This window comes from Microchirus variegatus (assembly GCF_963457635.1).
Source record: "Microchirus variegatus genome assembly, chromosome: 8".
Classification (NCBI taxonomy): Eukaryota; Metazoa; Chordata; class Actinopteri; order Pleuronectiformes; family Soleidae; genus Microchirus; species Microchirus variegatus.
The window spans coordinates 3437668-3456094 of record NC_139809.1 but is presented as its reverse complement, the minus strand read 5'-3'; the positions used below and the strand labels follow the sequence as shown (position 1 = coordinate 3456094).

The 18427-nt window shown below is 39.9% G+C and overlaps 2 protein-coding genes across 4 annotated transcripts; both read left to right on the top strand.

Moving 5' to 3' along the window:
• Nucleotides 1-222: 222 nt before the first annotated feature.
• Nucleotides 223-9564, top strand: pias1b (protein inhibitor of activated STAT, 1b; the record flags this gene model as incomplete). The annotated part of the gene is made up of 14 exons (XM_083893142.1): nucleotides 223-267; nucleotides 1724-2156; nucleotides 2362-2446; nucleotides 2649-2696; nucleotides 2902-2992; nucleotides 3072-3206; nucleotides 3323-3428; nucleotides 3846-3919; nucleotides 4089-4249; nucleotides 4559-4692; nucleotides 4774-4951; nucleotides 5034-5173; nucleotides 5396-5433; nucleotides 7846-9564. 14 exons carry the CDS (start codon nucleotides 223-225, stop codon nucleotides 8185-8187), a joined length of 2010 nt encoding a protein of 669 aa, XP_083749268.1. The 3' UTR covers nucleotides 8188-9564.
• An 809-nt stretch (nucleotides 9565-10373) lies between these two features.
• Nucleotides 10374-16712, top strand: morf4l1 (mortality factor 4 like 1; the record flags this gene model as incomplete). Of its 3 annotated transcripts, XM_083893886.1 has the most annotated exons (12): nucleotides 10457-10496; nucleotides 12274-12320; nucleotides 12415-12482; nucleotides 12575-12661; nucleotides 13071-13148; nucleotides 13280-13305; nucleotides 13400-13491; nucleotides 14298-14399; nucleotides 14499-14587; nucleotides 14709-14881; nucleotides 16370-16454; nucleotides 16559-16712. In XM_083893886.1, 12 exons carry the CDS (start codon nucleotides 10457-10459, stop codon nucleotides 16641-16643), a joined length of 972 nt encoding a protein of 323 aa, XP_083750012.1. In that variant the 3' UTR covers nucleotides 16644-16712. The 3 variants fall into 3 exon arrangements, with proteins under 3 accessions (XP_083750011.1, XP_083750012.1, XP_083750013.1); XM_083893885.1 differs by lacking the exon at nucleotides 12274-12320 and having other exon boundaries at nucleotides 10374-10496; XM_083893887.1 differs by lacking the exon at nucleotides 13280-13305 and having other exon boundaries at nucleotides 13071-13146; nucleotides 13369-13491.
• Between the last annotated feature and the right edge of the window lie 1715 nt (nucleotides 16713-18427).

Below are 18427 nucleotides of genomic sequence, written 5' to 3'. Positions count from 1 at the left end.
TGTCCTTGTATGTAAACCTGGACCCCTGCATGTTTTATCTAAAACACGCAGGACAGTGGGTCAACCAGGGCCACGATGGAGACCGTTTAAGTTCTCAGTAATCCGTGTCATCTTCAGGAGCTTAGACGCCATGTATGTTACAGCAGCGCCCCCTGCTGTCTGTTCCTGGGGAGCGACAGACCAGTTTGAATCGAGTCGGTCCCCGGAGGGTGGCCTTTGCGCATGCGCAGCCAGTGCAAGAAGATGGCGGAGAGTGCGGAACTGAAGGTAAAGGTAGCCTCTATCATAGCTTGTGAAATAGACGTGTCACAGGGCGATATTCCGTTCTCAAACCGTAGCACCAGTGTTACTTGTCAGCGGAGACCCAACGCGTGTCGTTATCCAAACATATTCCAACACAACAGCGAAGCAGACGAGGCCAGACAGACTGTTAGCTGGCTGGCTAGCTCGTTAGCATTAGCTTTGTTATTGTTGCAGACGCTGCGTTAGACTGTCCCTGCTGAGCGGCTCACCTGCAGATAAGGCCACATATCGCTATCGTGGAAAAAGCAAAGCCACCTTTGTGTCAGCGTTTTTTGAACTCGACAGCATTGTAGTGTTACACACATGACATTATTGTCAGTTCGCCGGGCAGACCGCAGTGTCTGATGAAAAACGGGCTCTGTCTATTCCCTGGAAGGCAGCCACTATTTAGCTTCCATCAACGTTAACGTAGTGTCTGACCCGATTCGATAATAAGACTTAAAATGTCATAACAATCAACAGCCTCGATATCTTTGGTATTGGTGGTTATTAGTGTAATTCTACGTGTTTTAGACAGACGACACATGCGCTGTTAGCTAGGTTGTGCTGTCTCTTGGTAATCAATAAACATTAACACTCAATACCATCACGAAACACTTTTATCTTTGATTCTCTTCATCCACGAACGTCTTTCCCTTTCGTCCGCTGACAATATATTGCTATACACTATATTATATATCTCACACTAGCTGTAGTTGTTACAATAATACATCGCATGCATTTTACTACAGACTTCACTACAAAGTCACTGTCTGATGAAGGGATAAATACATCGACATCACAATACATCAAACATTTGAAAGGCATAAAAGCTTTAAGCACAAGTTCAGTGTCTGATCCTCTTTGGTACAACAGATCCTCAAAGAATTGTGTTGGCAGTAACAGTAAACAAACAAATATTGTGCAGTTAATACAGTAGGTAGGGATAACTTTGACTTTTTACAATCTAATGCTTGGTATGTTGTTGAGAATTGACAAAACAATTATTTTTGCTCTGTACGATGTTTGCTGTTTTGTGGAGAATAATAAAATTCTCCTGTGGTATAATAATAATTTGTGATGGTAAGCTCAAGCTTTATAAGTTAAGTCTCTGGCTGTCTCTGCGAAAGTAGTGAGCTTTGTATGTTTAATATGATTTATCAAGAGATTCACAATAATTGGCTTCGGTTGGAATTTTTGTGGGATAGACTTTAAAGGAAATATCCTATTATTCCTTGTCCTGTAGCAGAAGTCCTAGGGATTTGGACAATTTGAAGGATAGTGGAAGATTTGAATCGGAACAGCATCAATGTTAATGTTTTAAACTTATTTAATGACTAAGAACATGTAAGAAAAGACAACCTCTTTCGTTACATCAGAGCAGAAACATGTTTTCCACGCTATAACAGACCATTTTTCTACTCTCCATTTTTTTCACCAGCAAATGGTAATGAGCCTTCGAGTTTCGGAGCTCCAGGTGTTGTTGGGATATGCGGGGCGGAATAAGCACGGCCGCAAACATGAACTTTTGACCAAAGCTCTTCACCTACTCAAGGCTGGCTGCAGTCCTGCGGTGCAGATGAAAATCAAGGAGCTCTACAGACGGCGCTTCCCAACCAAAATGGTTTCACCAGTGGACCTTGCTCTGCCTGGTGTGCATTCTGCCTCCAGCCTTCCCGCTGGCCTTGCCCAGCTGGGGTTTGACAGCCACGGTTCCCCGTCACCTCTTCTCCCTGTTTCTTTACTTGGGCCTAAGCATGAGTTAAGTCTGCCTCACCTCCCCTCTGCCCTGCATCCGGTACACCCTGATGTCAAACTCCAGAGACTGCCTTTTTACGACGTACTGGATGAGCTCATTAAGCCAACTAGTTTGGGTAAATCCTTCCCTTCTTGCTCAGCTCTGTGTCCACTGATTACATGTCTTGTGTCTCATTTGCCGATTGAAGGAATATTGTGGCCACAGATATCTGATCCACGACTTGTTGAAAACGTACTCTGTAAATGTTCACATGATGACCGAGTGGTTTATGATGGTTTGTCACTTGACTGTCTTGTTCTGTTTATGATTTATTTCCATAGCCTCAGACAACGGTCAGCGGTTCCAGGAGTCGTGTTATGCCTTTGCATTAACACCACACCAAGTTCAACAGATCAGCAGCTCCATGTAAGTGAGAAATGTGCAAACTGTCTTTAGCTTTGAATAACACATAATATTAAGGAAAAGCATTGTAACAATCATACCCACTTAAAGTTAACTGTTTGCAAGATCTGAGACAGCAAACAGAAATCATATTAGACTCACTTGTTATGAAATATCTGTTTTAGCTATTGTGTTTAGCCTGACCTAACCTTTCTTTACTGTTTAGGGACATATCTGGGACCAAATGTGACTTTGCTGTTCAAGTCCAGTTAAGGTATATCTAATTGTCATTGTCTTCTTCAGACCTTAAAACCTTACTATTATCATCAGGATGTACTGTATTTATTGTAATGATTAGTGGTTCTGATCAACTGTATACATGATTTCACTATTGAAATGGTTTAAGCAAGAGCCAAACTTTTTTGAGTGGCAACAGAAGCACATCACTTTTAACATTTCCTATCACTGTTTATTTTTAGATTTTGTTTATCAGAGACGAGCTGTCCACAGGAGGATCACTTCCCCCCTAATCTGTGTGTAAAGGTGAACGGCAAACCCTGTAATCTCCCGGTGAGTCCTGTCGCTGTTAGTCAGTCTTTGACTATGTAGCGCCACTGGCAATCATTGATGTTTGATGTTTTCCCTGCAGGGATATCTTCCTCCCACCAAAAATGGAGTTGAACCAAAAAGGCCCAGTCGTCCAATTAATTTAACTTCACTTGTCCGACTGTCCACCACTGTCCCCAACACCATTGTGGTGTCATGGACTTCAGAAATCGGCAGGGTAAGAACATTCATATTAAAATGTTGGCAAGGTTTTATGAAATGATACTCGTAGACTTTCCTCTGCTCTGGGTGTCATCTCATTATGACCTTCTGGCTCTTTTATTTCTTTGTCAGAGTTTTTCCATGGCTGTTTATTTGGTGAGACAGCAGTCATCTGCAGTTTTATTGCAAAGACTACGGGGCAAAGGAACTCGGAACCCTGACCACTCAAGAGCTCTCAGTAAGGAACCACTTAATTTTGTTTGGAAAACACAGAACATGCTGCTACATCAGTAAGGAAGTCACATAATGCATGTCATACAATAAAATCTGGTTTTCCTCCACTCCACGAGGAGCTTCATATTGAATCCATTATGTTTCATCATCATGGTATTTTTGGGGTTTCTTAAAATTTAAACATGCATATATGTAAATAAATTATTATACTTTTATTATGTTGGTAAACCATGTCCAGGCAATACAGCTTGCATTTATATCTTATCATAAATATTAGCACTTCAGATAACTGTGGTATTATTCATTGATTTATACAATCCAATATCCTGTGTGTATTCTTTGTATTATACAAGTGTTAATTAGGAAGTGAATCAAAACCATTGTTATTAATAGTTGTATTTTTTCTTGTTCTTCCTCATAGTTAAAGAGAAACTGACCGCTGATCCAGAGAGCGAGATTGCCACCACCAGTCTACGAGTGTCTCTTCTTTGCCCTGTAAAGACTTCTCTTCACTATGCTGTTTATAAAAAAAGCCTGTGTGTTTGCAGTGTTTTGTCAAGAACCTGATATTTACACGTTGATGGGTGCCACTGCGTTTGTGATGTTTATGATTGAACTTAGTGATATTTGAAGTGACGTGTTTCTTCTGTGTTTTCTTTTAAAGCTTGGGAAGATGAGGTTGACAATTCCCTGCAGAGCGATCACATGCTCACACCTTCAGTGTTTCGATGCTACACTTTACATCCAAATGAATGAGAAGAAACCGACGTGGGTCTGTCCAGTCTGCGACAAGAAGGCACCGTATGAACAGCTCATTATTGACGGGTGAGCACAACATTGCTTCATCTTAACCGATTGATTCCACTTTGATAATCTGTACTTAAATTTGTGTTTTAATTGTGTCCATCTGGTAGAGTTGGGTTAGACTGTTTTTTTTTATGTTGACTGGGTTTGTGAAATTGCACCTTGTGTCATAAACTCAGAGAGAGGAGTCGGAAAGAAAAAGGAGGAAACTGGAGTGTGCTTGGGGGGAAAACCCACATACACACAGGGAGAACATGCACATGGCAAATAAAAAAAAAGAGAAAAGATGTTATTTTAAAACTGGACTGAAACGTCTTGCTGTTTTCACAGGTTGTTTATGGAAATCTTGAATAGCTGTTCTGATTGTGATGAAATCCAATTTAAAGAAGATGGAAACTGGTCCCCTATGAGGTCAAAGAAAGAGGTGCAGGAAGTGTCTGCTTCATACAATGGTGTATCCAGCGGTATGCAGCACACATACGTCACATTCTTTTAAGTTTCATCATGATCTGTGGGCAGAGAGTGACTGTGTTGTCCTTCTTTAGATTTGTCTCGAACAGAAACACACGATCAAAAACGGGGATCGTCTAACGATAACAACAAGAAGGTTGACGTGATTGACCTGACACTGGACAGTTCCTCGGAAGACGAACTAGAGGACGAGCCGCCTCCTAAAAGGCCCTGTCCCTCCCTGTCACCCGTCTCTCCACCTCCAAACAAGGGGTGAGTCTTCAAACCACACACTTGAGGTCGACGTGTTACAGCCCTGGTTCTCATTAACTGGATGCGTGTTGTTTCCTCTCAGAGCCATGAACCTACACGGCCAGGCCTCACCTGTGGCCAGAGCTCCCAGCATGCCTCCTGTGGAGACGAGCTACATTCCTCCGCCTCCACCTCTTATCCAGGACTACCGCCACTATTATCACACAACCAGTGACCTGCCAGGTAGACCTGTCATATGTCTGATATCCCTTATCTCACACAGTTTAGTCAAATTTTGAAGGACTGACCTTTCAGGATAATCTTTCTCTCAGTGTACACAAGACATGCAAGTTTAATACCAACACACATTTTGTGTGGCTGGTTTGTTGGATTTGATCAGTGAGCTACTGCAGATTTGATGAATGTTCTGAACTCAATGAATGACTGGACTTTTCTTTCTTGCAGATCTGAATTTCTTCTCCTTCCTCCAAGGCGACAATCAGGTACATTTTACTCAGACAGCTGGTGGGGATTTGCTGCTCAAAGCTCCCAGAATTTCTGCTCGAAATTTATTCACCGCACTTTTTATATTGGGTTTTAGAAAGTAGACATTAATAACAAATACATAATAGGTATTTTCATCAACATCATAACAACATGTCTCGCAGATTCTCAAATACACACCTTAGTATATTGATGCAGTCCTTTTTTTATTTTCTAACCGAGCCCTTATCTTAAATGTAATAATTTTACATGTAGCATTTGCGTTGTTGGTGTATTTTGCCGTGGGTGATTTGTATTTAATTCTTGGGCAGTTTGTTATTCAAAGTCAACTTAATCGAAATAATGGAAAAATTGGTTTAATGAATAATACAACTGGGATACTCTGAGGATTCTGTTTTACACCTGACACAAAGCGTCATTACTTGTTTCCAATTGATGCGTTGTCATTTACACGCCCCGTCGCCACTTTGTGTAGGCAGCGAAACCACTTGCGCCTATAGGTGTGTTGCTCTTAAAATGAGGTGTGGTCGGCCACATTGTTGGATCATTGCTACCTTGAGGCAGCAGAAAAGTTAATTGCACAGGTATTTTCATGCTTACTTAAACAGCACATTAGATGCAACTGCATAGACGGGGTTCACAATGCACGTACACTCACAGGAACATTCTTCAGCGCTCTACTCCTCCCCTTCCTCAGCCATTAAATGCAGATTAGATGTCGGCGCGGTTCGTTATCCTGTGCAGTCTAATGGTGTTGTTGATAGGACAGAGGATCAGTAGAGGGCGGAGGCAGAGGGACCTTTTGCCAAGGACCACATACCTATCCCTCAGTGAAAGTTCTTGCTGCCACTGTAGAGGATCTGCTCACACGCCTTCACCTCACAAACAATCAGATACATTTTATTGTTAACTTTTCCAGTTTTCTGACATTTAAATATCAATGTGCCAGATACAGGCAACTGAAAAATGTTATTGACTTAACTTATGTTATGCCCGATACACACGTACAAATAATTTAGAAGAACAAACCCTTTGCACCCGCTGCCTGATTTTCTGCCAAGATTACATGCTGTGTAAGTAGCAAAATCACACACATGCATTCTCACCATGCACTTAAGACCATGAGCTCTTCAGAATCTCACCCTTTAAGACTTAAAGCTCCACTGCAACTGCAGGAGCTGTCAACAGGAAAACGTGTTTTTCATCATATCGTTTTAACCAAGGAAAGAGCGTTTTGTTGAGCACTAAAACACTATTTGTCCATTCATACACTTTTTGAATAAAGTACACTGCGCACATGCCATATGTGCATGCTCTATGTCTTCTCCAGTTTTTGGTGTAGCAGACTACATCTTCACCTACAGGCCTGGCATATGTACTACAGCATTTAGAGTCGTGCAGGGGGGTTTTGTGTGGACTATGTTAGAAAAAAGATTGATTACATGTTCTTCCGTTTCCGTGTGGATGGGGCCTTAGTTTATGAGCACAATGTTCTTGTTGCCTTTGTCTGTCTTGACATGAATCAAGTCGCTTCCTGTGTGTGTAGGCCAGGAATGTCACTGGGTGACACAAGATTGAAACAGTTATATTGAGGAACACAGAGAGTGTTGTGTGGAACTGATAGGCTTAATCAACACTGGGTGAACTCATTTGACAATGATTTGAATTTTTGATATTTAAAACTCATACACAATAATTAATTTTATAGATTAAACACTAAAACATGTTTTTTTTTAATACAGTACTGTGCAAAAGTTTCAGGCACCACCAGCTCTGTTGTTTTTTCTGTTTGTCAAGTTCTGTGATCATTGGAATTTGGAATAAAGTGATGCGACTTAAAGCTGCTCTTATATATTAGCGAGCTGTCAATGAGTTTAACTCATGCAACATGTGTATGTGATGCTCAAGCATGTCTTGAATAAACCTGGCGTAACGTGATGTTTTTTTACAGCAGATATTTCTTGAAATGATATAGTAGGACAAACACAGGATTTACCAGTAACAATAATGAAGGTTCCAATTCAGTATCAACAGAGCTGTGTTATTGTTCAAGTGTAAGGGTTGATCACGCTAAAAACTTGACACAAAAAAACAAAAAAAAACTGCATACATATTTTCTGCATGTGTTCCAGTTAAGTAAAATAGAAATAATGATCCTCTATTGTCATTATAGCAGCAGCTAAAACAACAAATCTAATGGTGGCCTAACACTTCTGCACAGTACTGTATATACATATATATATATATATATATATATACTTGTTTTTCTTTTTCTCCTAACTTGTCAACTCGGAGGCTATTTTACCCGGATGTTTTGTTAATGCGACCATGAACAAGGGGGTGAACACATTTTGCTAATTTAAAATAGTTTGTTACTTAGCCGTCTTTTTATTTCCTCTCTGTTCTGTTAGCATTACAACATGGTGATGGCCGCCGCAGCAGCTGCATCTGTGACGGAGGACCACGAGCTGCTTCTCAACCGTTTCCTGCCCTACGGCTCCTCTCAGATGCTACGGGAGCAGCCTGGCACTCCTGGCAGCAGCACGCTGGCAGCCACCAACGGGGGCAGCAACAGCGGCAGCACCAGCAGTTTGGTTTCTTCCAGCAGCCTGCGGGACCGCGATAAAGACAGAGAGCGAGACAGAGACAGGGACAGCCACACCATCTCAGGATTGTCTAGGTCCTCGGTGGAAGCTGCGGCGGCAGCGGCGGCCATTTACGGCTCCATATCTGACGTTATCTCTCTTGACTAGATCACACAGAACTGAAAGACAAGGCGGACCCTAAGAACACGAGTTCTTTGTAAATACGGAAGAGGAAGATGAAAGAATACAGCCCTATGTACAGAGAGGAAAATCTATTTTCAATTTTACTTATCATATGTATATAGACTTAGGACGCTTCTTGTCCAGTTAGTTACTTCAGTTGATATTTTTCTGTGAATACTGAAGACTTTTTCACACCTCTTCATGTGGTCCTTTGATTATATTGTATCTTTTGTACCTGGTTTTTACAGTTTTATTTCGATATTCCATGTCAATGGCATTATTTCAGTATGTTACATGCACAGAACCCGATAAGGTTTCACCTTATAGAACGTGTTGTTCAGAATATAAAGAAAATGGGCATTGTTATAGATGTACAAAAGACGAGTCGCAGCGAAACAGAAAAAATGTGTAACACTTCTCTATTTTCCAAATGGCATCACTTCTGTCGGCAGTTATTTGGCAGCAGAACGATCTGGCCGTTTATTGCCATCACTGTAGATGTTTATGTAAGACATTCATGCTGTGGTCATTATTTTTAAGGAGTTATTTATAATGTAAGTTATGTTGGATGTATGCTGTTTTTTTTGTTTTTTAAAAAAAGAAGCATTCCCTATGCCTCTAGAAACTGTTGCCACTATAATTGCGAAAGCAAACGCTACATCCCTGTTTTGTCATATCTCTTCCTCTTAGTTTCTTCCAGTCAAATCAAACACAAACATTTTAGTACGAACATAACACACAGTCCATATTATTTGGGAGACAGTATTGTAAGACCAGGCTTTCTAGTGTGTGAATGAGTGGCACTACTCTGTCAAGCAGCCTTCTCTTGTCAAATAACACAATTGGACCTTTATACACATCAGAGATTTGCAGTATTCTGTATTTGTTTTAAAGTACATCTGTCAATTATTTTACAGTAAAATATACACCGAAAACTACAGTGAAGTGGCTAGTGAACATCAACAAATCCCCACTTTCAAGACAAGGCTTGTTTCAGGTCTATTTGAAGTATTTATTTAATTGAAAAGCTAAAAACTGTGTTCATTGATTGCAAGTGGGTGAACTACATTTCATGGTATGTTTTTGTTTGATTTTAGCACTTGCTTTTTTTTATCTTAAGGTTGTGTGGAGCAGTGAAGAGTTCACGGTTGCAGTAAAATCACGAGTAGTTTTCAGCTTTGCATGTCTCTCCATACCTGGAAGAGCACCTGTTTGTGTGTGCTTTTCTGGTCCTCAGTGAGTCCACAGGATGCATAGCCCTTTTCTGTTGTTCAGTGTACCTACAGCAGCCTCGTTTTGGCCCAGAAGTTTAAAACCATTGACGTTTTCACGGACGCATCCCCTCGCTTTATATTTCTTTACTCGTGCTTACAGTTAGAATTATTTATTATCATATGTGTTTTTCAGCATTCGTTTGATTCGTGGATTACGCATTGCTGTCATTGTATGTGATATTTCGTTTGTAATTATATAATTAATGCTATTTAAAGATGTCTTTGTTGCTTGACATGCATTGTAACATTTTTTTTGTTCGTCTGTCTGTTTTATTATCAGATGATGTCAATAACTCATGTGAGGCTTTGATCATTTTGAACCGCTACAAGGTCTACTGTGCTGTTTGATATTTGTAAGAATTAAACCCATTTAAGAAAGTGCACCGTTGCAGTTGGTCTGAGGGCAGTCCTGATTTAGCTCCATTGTGTTCTTCCCAAAATACAAGGTAAGATTTTTTTTTTGTTTAGTTTTTTTAATTATTATTTCACCTAGTGAATACACACATATATACACATAAAACACATATGTGTGTGTGTGTGTATATATATATGTTTGTATATTTGTATGTATACATATATACATAAATAATCATGTTTTTTTAACGAAAATTTAGAGCAAGTCCATATTTTACTCAAAATTAAAAGTTCACCCCACATAAAACGTCAATATGTCACATCAATCCTCGTATACTTGGATATAAATAGAACATATCAGGCGCACATTATTATAGAATATATAACGGATTCACTAAATATTGTGTTGTTTTTTATTTTATTTAAGTATAAAACCATAGAATTTATAAATTAAAATGCACTGTACTGTATTTGTTATTGTCAAATGTGTCATTTTTTTCAGCGCACATATTGTCGCACTGTTAATACGTCATCGCGCGGATCATGACGTTTTTAGAGAGCGGCGCCGTTTCAGACTGGAATGGAAGCTGGCGATTTCCCCCATATTTTGATAGTTTAATCCGTGAATGGCGCCGAAACAGGACCCGAAGCCTAAATTTCAAGAAGGTGAAGAGCTGTGGGTTTTCTCTCCTCGTTGATCCGCGGGGTCGTTCGGCGCCGCAGCCGCTGAAAATGTTATCTAGCGCTCGGTTCGAAGCAGACACAGCGACCGCCGCCATCGAGCAGCTAGCACTGTTAGCTTTCATTGTTTGTTCCGATAGACGAGGCGCGACCCCGCTGTGTTTGATAGATACACCGTGTTGTTTAAATCGTGTGCCATGTTGTGTTTCCATCAGTGTTTCTGTAGCGGTGACGCAGCAGTGGCTTCATTCATGCTCTGAGTGTTAGCCTCGGCGTTAGCAGCTAGCTTCATTCATTCACCGCCTCCTCTCTGCTCTGTTTGAACCGCGCTCCCGTTATTGATGCTACGTGTGCTGTGAATGAATGCGTTCGTGGCTTTTTCTGTGTTAATCTACTTATTTTAATGAACGCAAACCCCCACTTAAGTATATATTACTATCACTTCCTAGTTATGCAATTGTTTTTACTGGAACAAAAAATTATAACACCCCACACACACACAACGTCCTTGCATTATAATCGTTTGTGCATCGAATGATGTTTACCAGTAAAATGTCACTGTCGAATATTAATTATAAATGAATTGGGTATTTTCTGCAAATCCCTCAATACTAATATTAATCTTAAATCGTGCCATTTTAAATTCAGCCTGTCCTTGGTTGCAGGTTTTCCATGTTGGATATATATGGAAGTAAATCTGTGCCATCCGAGTTTGAATTCGAATTTCTAACACTGAATTTTTTTGCATCAAAATTAAACTTTGAATTTAAAAACCATCAAACCATTTTTCAACGTTTAAATAAATTCAGTGTAAAAAAAATGATGTCTCAAAAATTCAGTTGCAAAAAATTCAATGTCGCAAAAAATTCACTTGCAAAAATTAAGTTGCAAAAAATTCACTTGCAAAAACATCTGCTAATATCCGGGTCACCAGAGAGAAGCAATCGATCCCTGTCTCAATTCATCCTAGTATAATTTAAGTATCTCGAAGCAGAGCCAAGTGGTCTCCTTTCTAAATATGGTCATCCTAATTAAAGTCCAGTAACTTTTATCTGTTTAAAACATCATCTTTTTTCTACTGGTTTGTAATATCCTCATTTTTCTGTGCTGTTTGTGATGACAGGGTTATCAGCATGATGACATTTTGCAGTCAGCCAGGCGCTTATTGCATTTACTCCGTTCGTCTGATAGACAACAAGGAGCAGCCAGTGGTGGCGCCACAAATCAAGTTATGAGGTTTAGTATTAAACTGTAATTCATGTATGGCCAATGGAGCGTACGTTGATTGGTGTTGGATGAATTGAGACAGGGATCGATTGCTTCTCTCTGGTGACCCGGATATTAACTGATGTTTTTGCGACTGAATTTTTGCAAGTGAATTCTTTGCGACTGAATTTTTGCAAGTGAATTTTTTTGAGAAATTGAATTTTTTGCAACTGAATTTTTTGAGACATCGAGTTTTTTGCAACTGAATTTATTTCAACGTTGAAAAAAATAAATGGCAAAAAAAAAACAGTGCTTGAAATTTGATGGTATTTAAAATTCAAAGTCTAATTTCGATGCAAAAAAATTCAGTGTTAGAAATTCGAATTCAAACTCAGATGGCACCAGATTTACTTCCATAGATATATATTTAAATTAGTAATCAATCTGTTCAACGCCTCTCATAAAGTGTTCGTATGTGTTTGCAAGTATTTGCCTACGCAGTTTAACTTTGTTACACTTGGATTTTGATTGATTTTGATTGACCTCCACTGTTCAGGTGAAAGAGTGCTGTGTTTTCATGGGCCATTGCTCTACGAAGCTAAGGTAGGCTGGTTCATGTAATCTGTAGTCTCTCTAATCCTCATCTGTGTGTTACTGATGTCATGTTCTGACAGTGAATTGTGTCTTTTTCTTGCAGTGTGTTAAGATAAACATCAAGGAAAAACAAATAAAATACTTTATTCATTACAGTGGTTGGAATAAGAAGTAAGGGCTTTTCTCTGATGACTCAACTCTTTTAATATTTGTACAATCAAATATTCCACACGGGCTTAATTTGCTGGCGTTTTCTCTTTCAGCTGGGACGAATGGGTTCCTGAAAGCAGAGTTCTGAAGTATGTGGACAGTAATCTGCAGAAACAAAAAGAGCTTCAGAGGGCCAATCAGTAAGTCGTTATCCTTTTTAATGTTAGGTTTGATACCTGTAGTTTAGAAACGCCTCCATAAGGAGTTAAAGTACACACAGCCGTATTTGCTTTTACTGTCACGATGTAAACGAAACTGCAACTGAAACAAAATGCAAATGCTGAAATATAGGTCTGAACAATGTGACAATATCATTGTAGATTTATGCACATCTTATTCTACAGACTGAAGAAATAAATAAATAATTTTTAATATGTTTTTTTAAATGAAAATGAGAATAATTAATAATCTGATACCGCAATTCCTCTCAAAATAATCACAATCGTTCAGCCCCACTGAAATACTCAATATATATTCAAACACTTCAACTGCCTGTAACAATGTAACCTCATTCTTGTATGTAACAGTTATTTTATTCTCTTCATCCAGAGACCATTATGTAGAAGGAAGAATGAGGGGTGCTGCACCGAATAAGAAGTTGCCTGCTCCACCGCAGAAAAATGAAGTGTGAGATTTGTTGTTCTACTTTGCTCGTGGACGTGGTGGTGTTTTGCTAAACCGCTGCAGAGTTCTTATAACTGTACATTTATATATTATTATCAATATTTTAAATCTGTTTTTTTTTCTCCTTCTTGTAGGAAAACCAAAAAGAACAAACAGAAGAGTAAGTGTATAATTCTGCAAGATTTCACACGCATGTTTCATGCTGCGTTCATGAACTGATGAGCGTTTACATGTTAATAATGATGTCTGTGCAGCTCCTGGACCAGGAGAAGGGACGAGTTCAGGAGGAGACCCGACACACCCTCCACGGAAGAAAAGGGCACGTGTTGACCCAACAGTTGAAAGTGTAAGTACACAAATCTATTAAACCCACATGTAATAATGTTCTCATCTGTGGTTTCTTTTAAAGCGGAACTAGACCGGGAGTTCCTATTATCGCTGTTTTTTTTGGTGTGTATCTGCGTCATTACCTTGTTTATGAAGCCCTGACGGTTCGAAAACAAACAGTTCAGCCACTGCGGAGAACGTTGTGTTTTATTGTAATCTCGGGGCTCAACGAGATCACTGAAAATCCCGTAATAGTTACGTAAGCAGCGGTTCTCCTGAACAACCGATCGTCCTGCTCCGGGCGGTAGTCCGGGCACATCCGGTTGCGTACATTGAACCGCAGAAGAAGAATAACGTCCGTTGTGGAGGTGTTTGACGAGCAACAGTGTCTTCTGACTCTGGGTCTGACTCTGGTTTAAAGTCATAAAAGGGACTGCGGCGGGGAGTCGTGAAGAAGCTATTTTTAAACACTGTTAAAACAATGTTTTGATAATGAGGAGCAGTGCATCCGCCGTTCCAGAGGGGGGCGCTGCGCTTCTGAGAACGGATGTGCTGGATAGTACTGGCCAATCACAAGACTCTGTCTTCTGGGGGTGAACGTTCACTCTGAAACATCGCGGCTGAAAAACACTGTCAGAAAAGAGGATTTCTATCGGCTAGTTTACAGCAACTAGGAGGTTTTTGAGCATAAAAACAAGTTAATATATGTAAGTAGACCTCCATAACTAACATATATGTGCAACAGGACCACTCTGTGACCTTTAATATGATATGAATAGGATGCATTATTTATTTTTGAGCTCCCTTTTCACTTTTGTCATTTAGGAAGAGACCTTTATTAATCGAGTGGAGGTTAAAGTAAAAATCCCAGAGGAGCTTAAACCGTGGCTTGTGGATGACTGGGACCTGATTACGCGTCAAAAACAGGTCAGAAATCTGTGATTTTTTTTTTTTTTAGATTAAATTTAAACTCTTTACATGTTTTATTTACAGAATATTAAATGTTTCTTTTTGTTTCATGTTCAGCTTTTCCATTTACCTGCCAAAAAAAATGTCGACACAGTCCTCGAAGATTATGCAAACTACAAGAAATCAAGAGGAAACTCTGACAGCAAGTAAAAAATACTCTTGTTCTTCTCTTTGCAATATCGCACAATCAAAACGCGACTCGCTTTTTTCCGTTTCTGTGTATATGTCGTAAAGATATAACGACATGTTTTTCTATTCACGCCACAGGGAGTTTGCTGTGAACGAGGTGGTTGCTGGTATCCGGGAGTATTTCAACGTTATGCTTGGGACACAACTCCTCTACAAATTTGAGAGGCCGCAGTACGCAGACGTCCTGGCCAACCACCCAGACACATCCATCTCTCAGATCTACGGCGCTCCACATCTACTCAGACTCTTTGGTATGAAAAACACGTGCACAACATCACACGGTTTGCATTGTTTATTATGAGGATATATGGCTTTAATGCACTCTTTACAGTCAGGTCTGCCTTTAGTAGGATTTTTTTTTAAAAGCAATCAGCCTGATCTTCTACTTCAGCTGCAGGGCTTTACATAAGCGCCGGCTGTCCTCTTATTTTAGTGAGCAGGTTCTTCATGCAGCTCAACTGTAGACTGCAGCAGGGGTTTAAATAGTTCACATTCATAGTGACATTTATTTCATATTACCCATGTTCAATATAATTGGTCATATTTTAACATAGTGCCTTTTTTCGATTCACTCTGGTTCACTCCACCCTTGTACAGAATGTAAATATATACAATATATTAAATAAATATGAAAGAAATCCTTTTGGTTGCAGTTTAACATGTTTTAGACAAACAGAGCTGATTTAGCTCTCCCTCTGTCTGGCAGCAGCAGTACAGAGTCTGTGCTTCATACTCTTCGTTCATTCTCCTTGACTTCAACTCATTTTCACTGAGGGCCACATCAGCATAATGGTTACCCTCAAAGTGCCAGATGTAACTGTCAAACAGAATAAATGTAACCAAATATAATGTAAACTAAAGGTAACTACTCCGTAACATATTGCTAAATAACTTTCTGTATTTATTACTTATTCATTTTCACTTGTCACATCATGCATATACAATGATACACTGCGATCTGGTGGCGGTGCCGTCACTTAGCAGGTAACGCAATCGCCCAAATGCATTATGGGAAATGTAGTTTATGGTCAACGCACGCCTTAAAGCAGCATAGACCTATTTTAACACAGATTTTTAAGACCAATTAATCACTCGCGGGCCACATAAAACAACATGTCGGGCGACATCTGGCCCCCAGGCTTTGAGTTTGACACGTGATTTAAAAGAAGAAAAAAAAAGAGAGGTAAATTCAGCTGCTCTGTTATCCAGGAAAGACCAGGCCACAATAAATGTCTAATCTGGACATCCTTTACATAGTTAAAACTCACATTTCCTAGATTCCCTACTAATTATTTGTGTAATTGTGTGTATAATATGTTTGCCGAAAAAATAATTGCCAGATTTCAAGAACTCGGAAATGTCAGTATTGGTCTGCGTCTACAGATAATTTGGCTATAAGAAGAGAAAAAAACTGGATTCCAAAATGTAGCTCCTCGTCCACAACGGTCTCATGTCCATGCTGTGGTTGGGTAACATTCACATGTAAAGATTTAGTTTACAAATACCCATAGTCTCATTTATTTAGGTGCAAATTGAATTTCTATCATGTTGTTGTCCAAAGAAAAATCCACTTTTCTCTCTCAACAACTCAATCCAAATAGTTGCCATAATACAACCATTAAGTTGCTATGTTATGCCACTCGAGTGGAAATATTTCTGTATTTGTGTAGGAAAAGGTTAGTGATTGTGTGTAAAACTCTTCTTTGTTTGGGTTCTTTTTTTTTTTCTTTTTTTTTAAGTGAGAATCGGAGCTATGCTGGCGTACACTCCGCTGGACGAGAAGAGCCTTGCACTCCTGCTCAGTTATCTACAAGACTTCCTCAAGTGAGTATTCAAGTTCCTCTTAAAGCTGTGAATAAAACTTGAAAAATGAAAATGTTCGATTTTTTTCCGGCAGCCAAAATGAGTGACCTGTTGCTCCCTTGCAGGTATCTTGTAAAGAACTCTGCATCACTATTCAATGCAAGTGACTATGAGGTTGCCCCTCCAGAGTACCACCGCAAGGCAGTTTAAGGGTTTATCATTTTTGAAGTCTCTTCGTGTTTGGAGACTACATTCTTACCTGTGGAAAGAATGAGATTTCACAAACGGCCGCCGTGGAGAGCGGATTGTGCGAGATCTGTCGAGTTATTGCGGAAGGATCAGAGCGAGATGTCACACTAATCCCTGGACAAATTGAATTTTCTTTCATGTGGAAAGCTGCTGAGTACGCTCTTCCTCTATTGGTATGTTTTTCAGTACCACATTTGAGTTTCTATGACGCTTGTTTTGCCCGGTGTTTTTTCCCAAGATCTGTTGATTTTGTTTTCTGTTCAGATGCTGGCTAAAATTTGTCTCTTTGGCTGTCATCGTTTTCTAATAAAAAATCTTTCACTCTCTGTTTTTTTGCTTTGAAGATGATGTCCAGTTAAGCCGTGATACAATACTACAGCAAGAGGGAAATCTGACGACCAGATAAACATTAGAAATTGTCTTAAAGGTACAATATGTAGTATTTATGGGTTTATATAACCCAAAATCCACTTTTTTATACATATTATGTGCTCCTGCATTGTCTAGTCGCTGTATAATAGTTTTTGTTTCATTTTCGTAGTGTTTCAAAAAGTCATGTAAAATAACATGGTCGCGGGCCGCGGTTGCATAGCCACTGTTAGCAGCGAGACGCCATGTTTCTACCGGAGCCTGTAAGGACAAACGCGAGAGAACAAATCAAGCGTCTCTTTACTTGTAGCAGAAGTCCCGCCTCCACTCTCTCGCTACGTCTGCTACGGCCGCGGTAGCTCCGCCCTCTCCCTCGCCTCACGAACCTCATCTGCTGACACGGAGAAAGACGACGAGGACGACATTTGACCAGCTGAGGATACCGTAGCGCTCAGGGAAGGGAGGGGGTGAGCAGAGCAGCAGGTCTTTGTTGTAAAGTTCAGCCTCTCCTCTAGATGGCACTATAAACTACTTATTTCCCCTTTAAAATTACAAATTAAAGTTATTTAAAAGTAGAACTTTCTGCCACAACGAGTCTCCTTAAAAGCAAATTCAAAAAGGCCTATTTCGACGACGGGTAGCTGTGGGAATGTGGGAATTGTCTCGTTTTTCGGTGACAGAATGTGCAATCGTTGTCAATGTCAAATGGCATTTGTTGGTGTGCACCAAAACATGCGGCAACTAAAACTCCTAAAATAACTTTATTAATGCTTTATTGGCTGCCAGCCATTTTCAGTGTTTTACAGCATTTTGACTTGATTTTCCAAGATCCACAAAACAGTTTGTTATGACTGTCAACACCGAAACTACCAAAAGAAAGAGTAGATCCTCTTCTTTCTTCAGACGCTAGACGTCGTTGGCAGCCAGTGAGTTAATGGAATAAGTTGTTATAATGCAAATCACAGTGCAGTACACGGCGTCACGTCCGCGTAGTTAACAGTTGTCTGATTGCTGTGTCACCACTCGTTTCCTCAAATATATCCACCGTAATCTTCTGTTTTGTTTAAATGTAATTTCTTCTGACATCAGTGGAGGAGCTCGTGACCTCAGGTGATGTAATGTCCCTCCGCTGACTGCTTTTCCCGTTGTTCTGCCGTTGATTAGTCGTCCACACAATCTTCTTTTACGCTCATTCTGCTTTGTCTTTCAGATTTTTGAGTTGCGCCGTTATACAGTTTGGCAGCTTGATTTCAGAGAATTGTGTCTACGTGACTGCAGCCAAGATCCCATCCTTTAAAAATGTTAACTATAATTTATGGCTCACTCTGTATGAATTGGACATGTGGTTTTAATTCAAAGCACCACGAGGCTGTAGC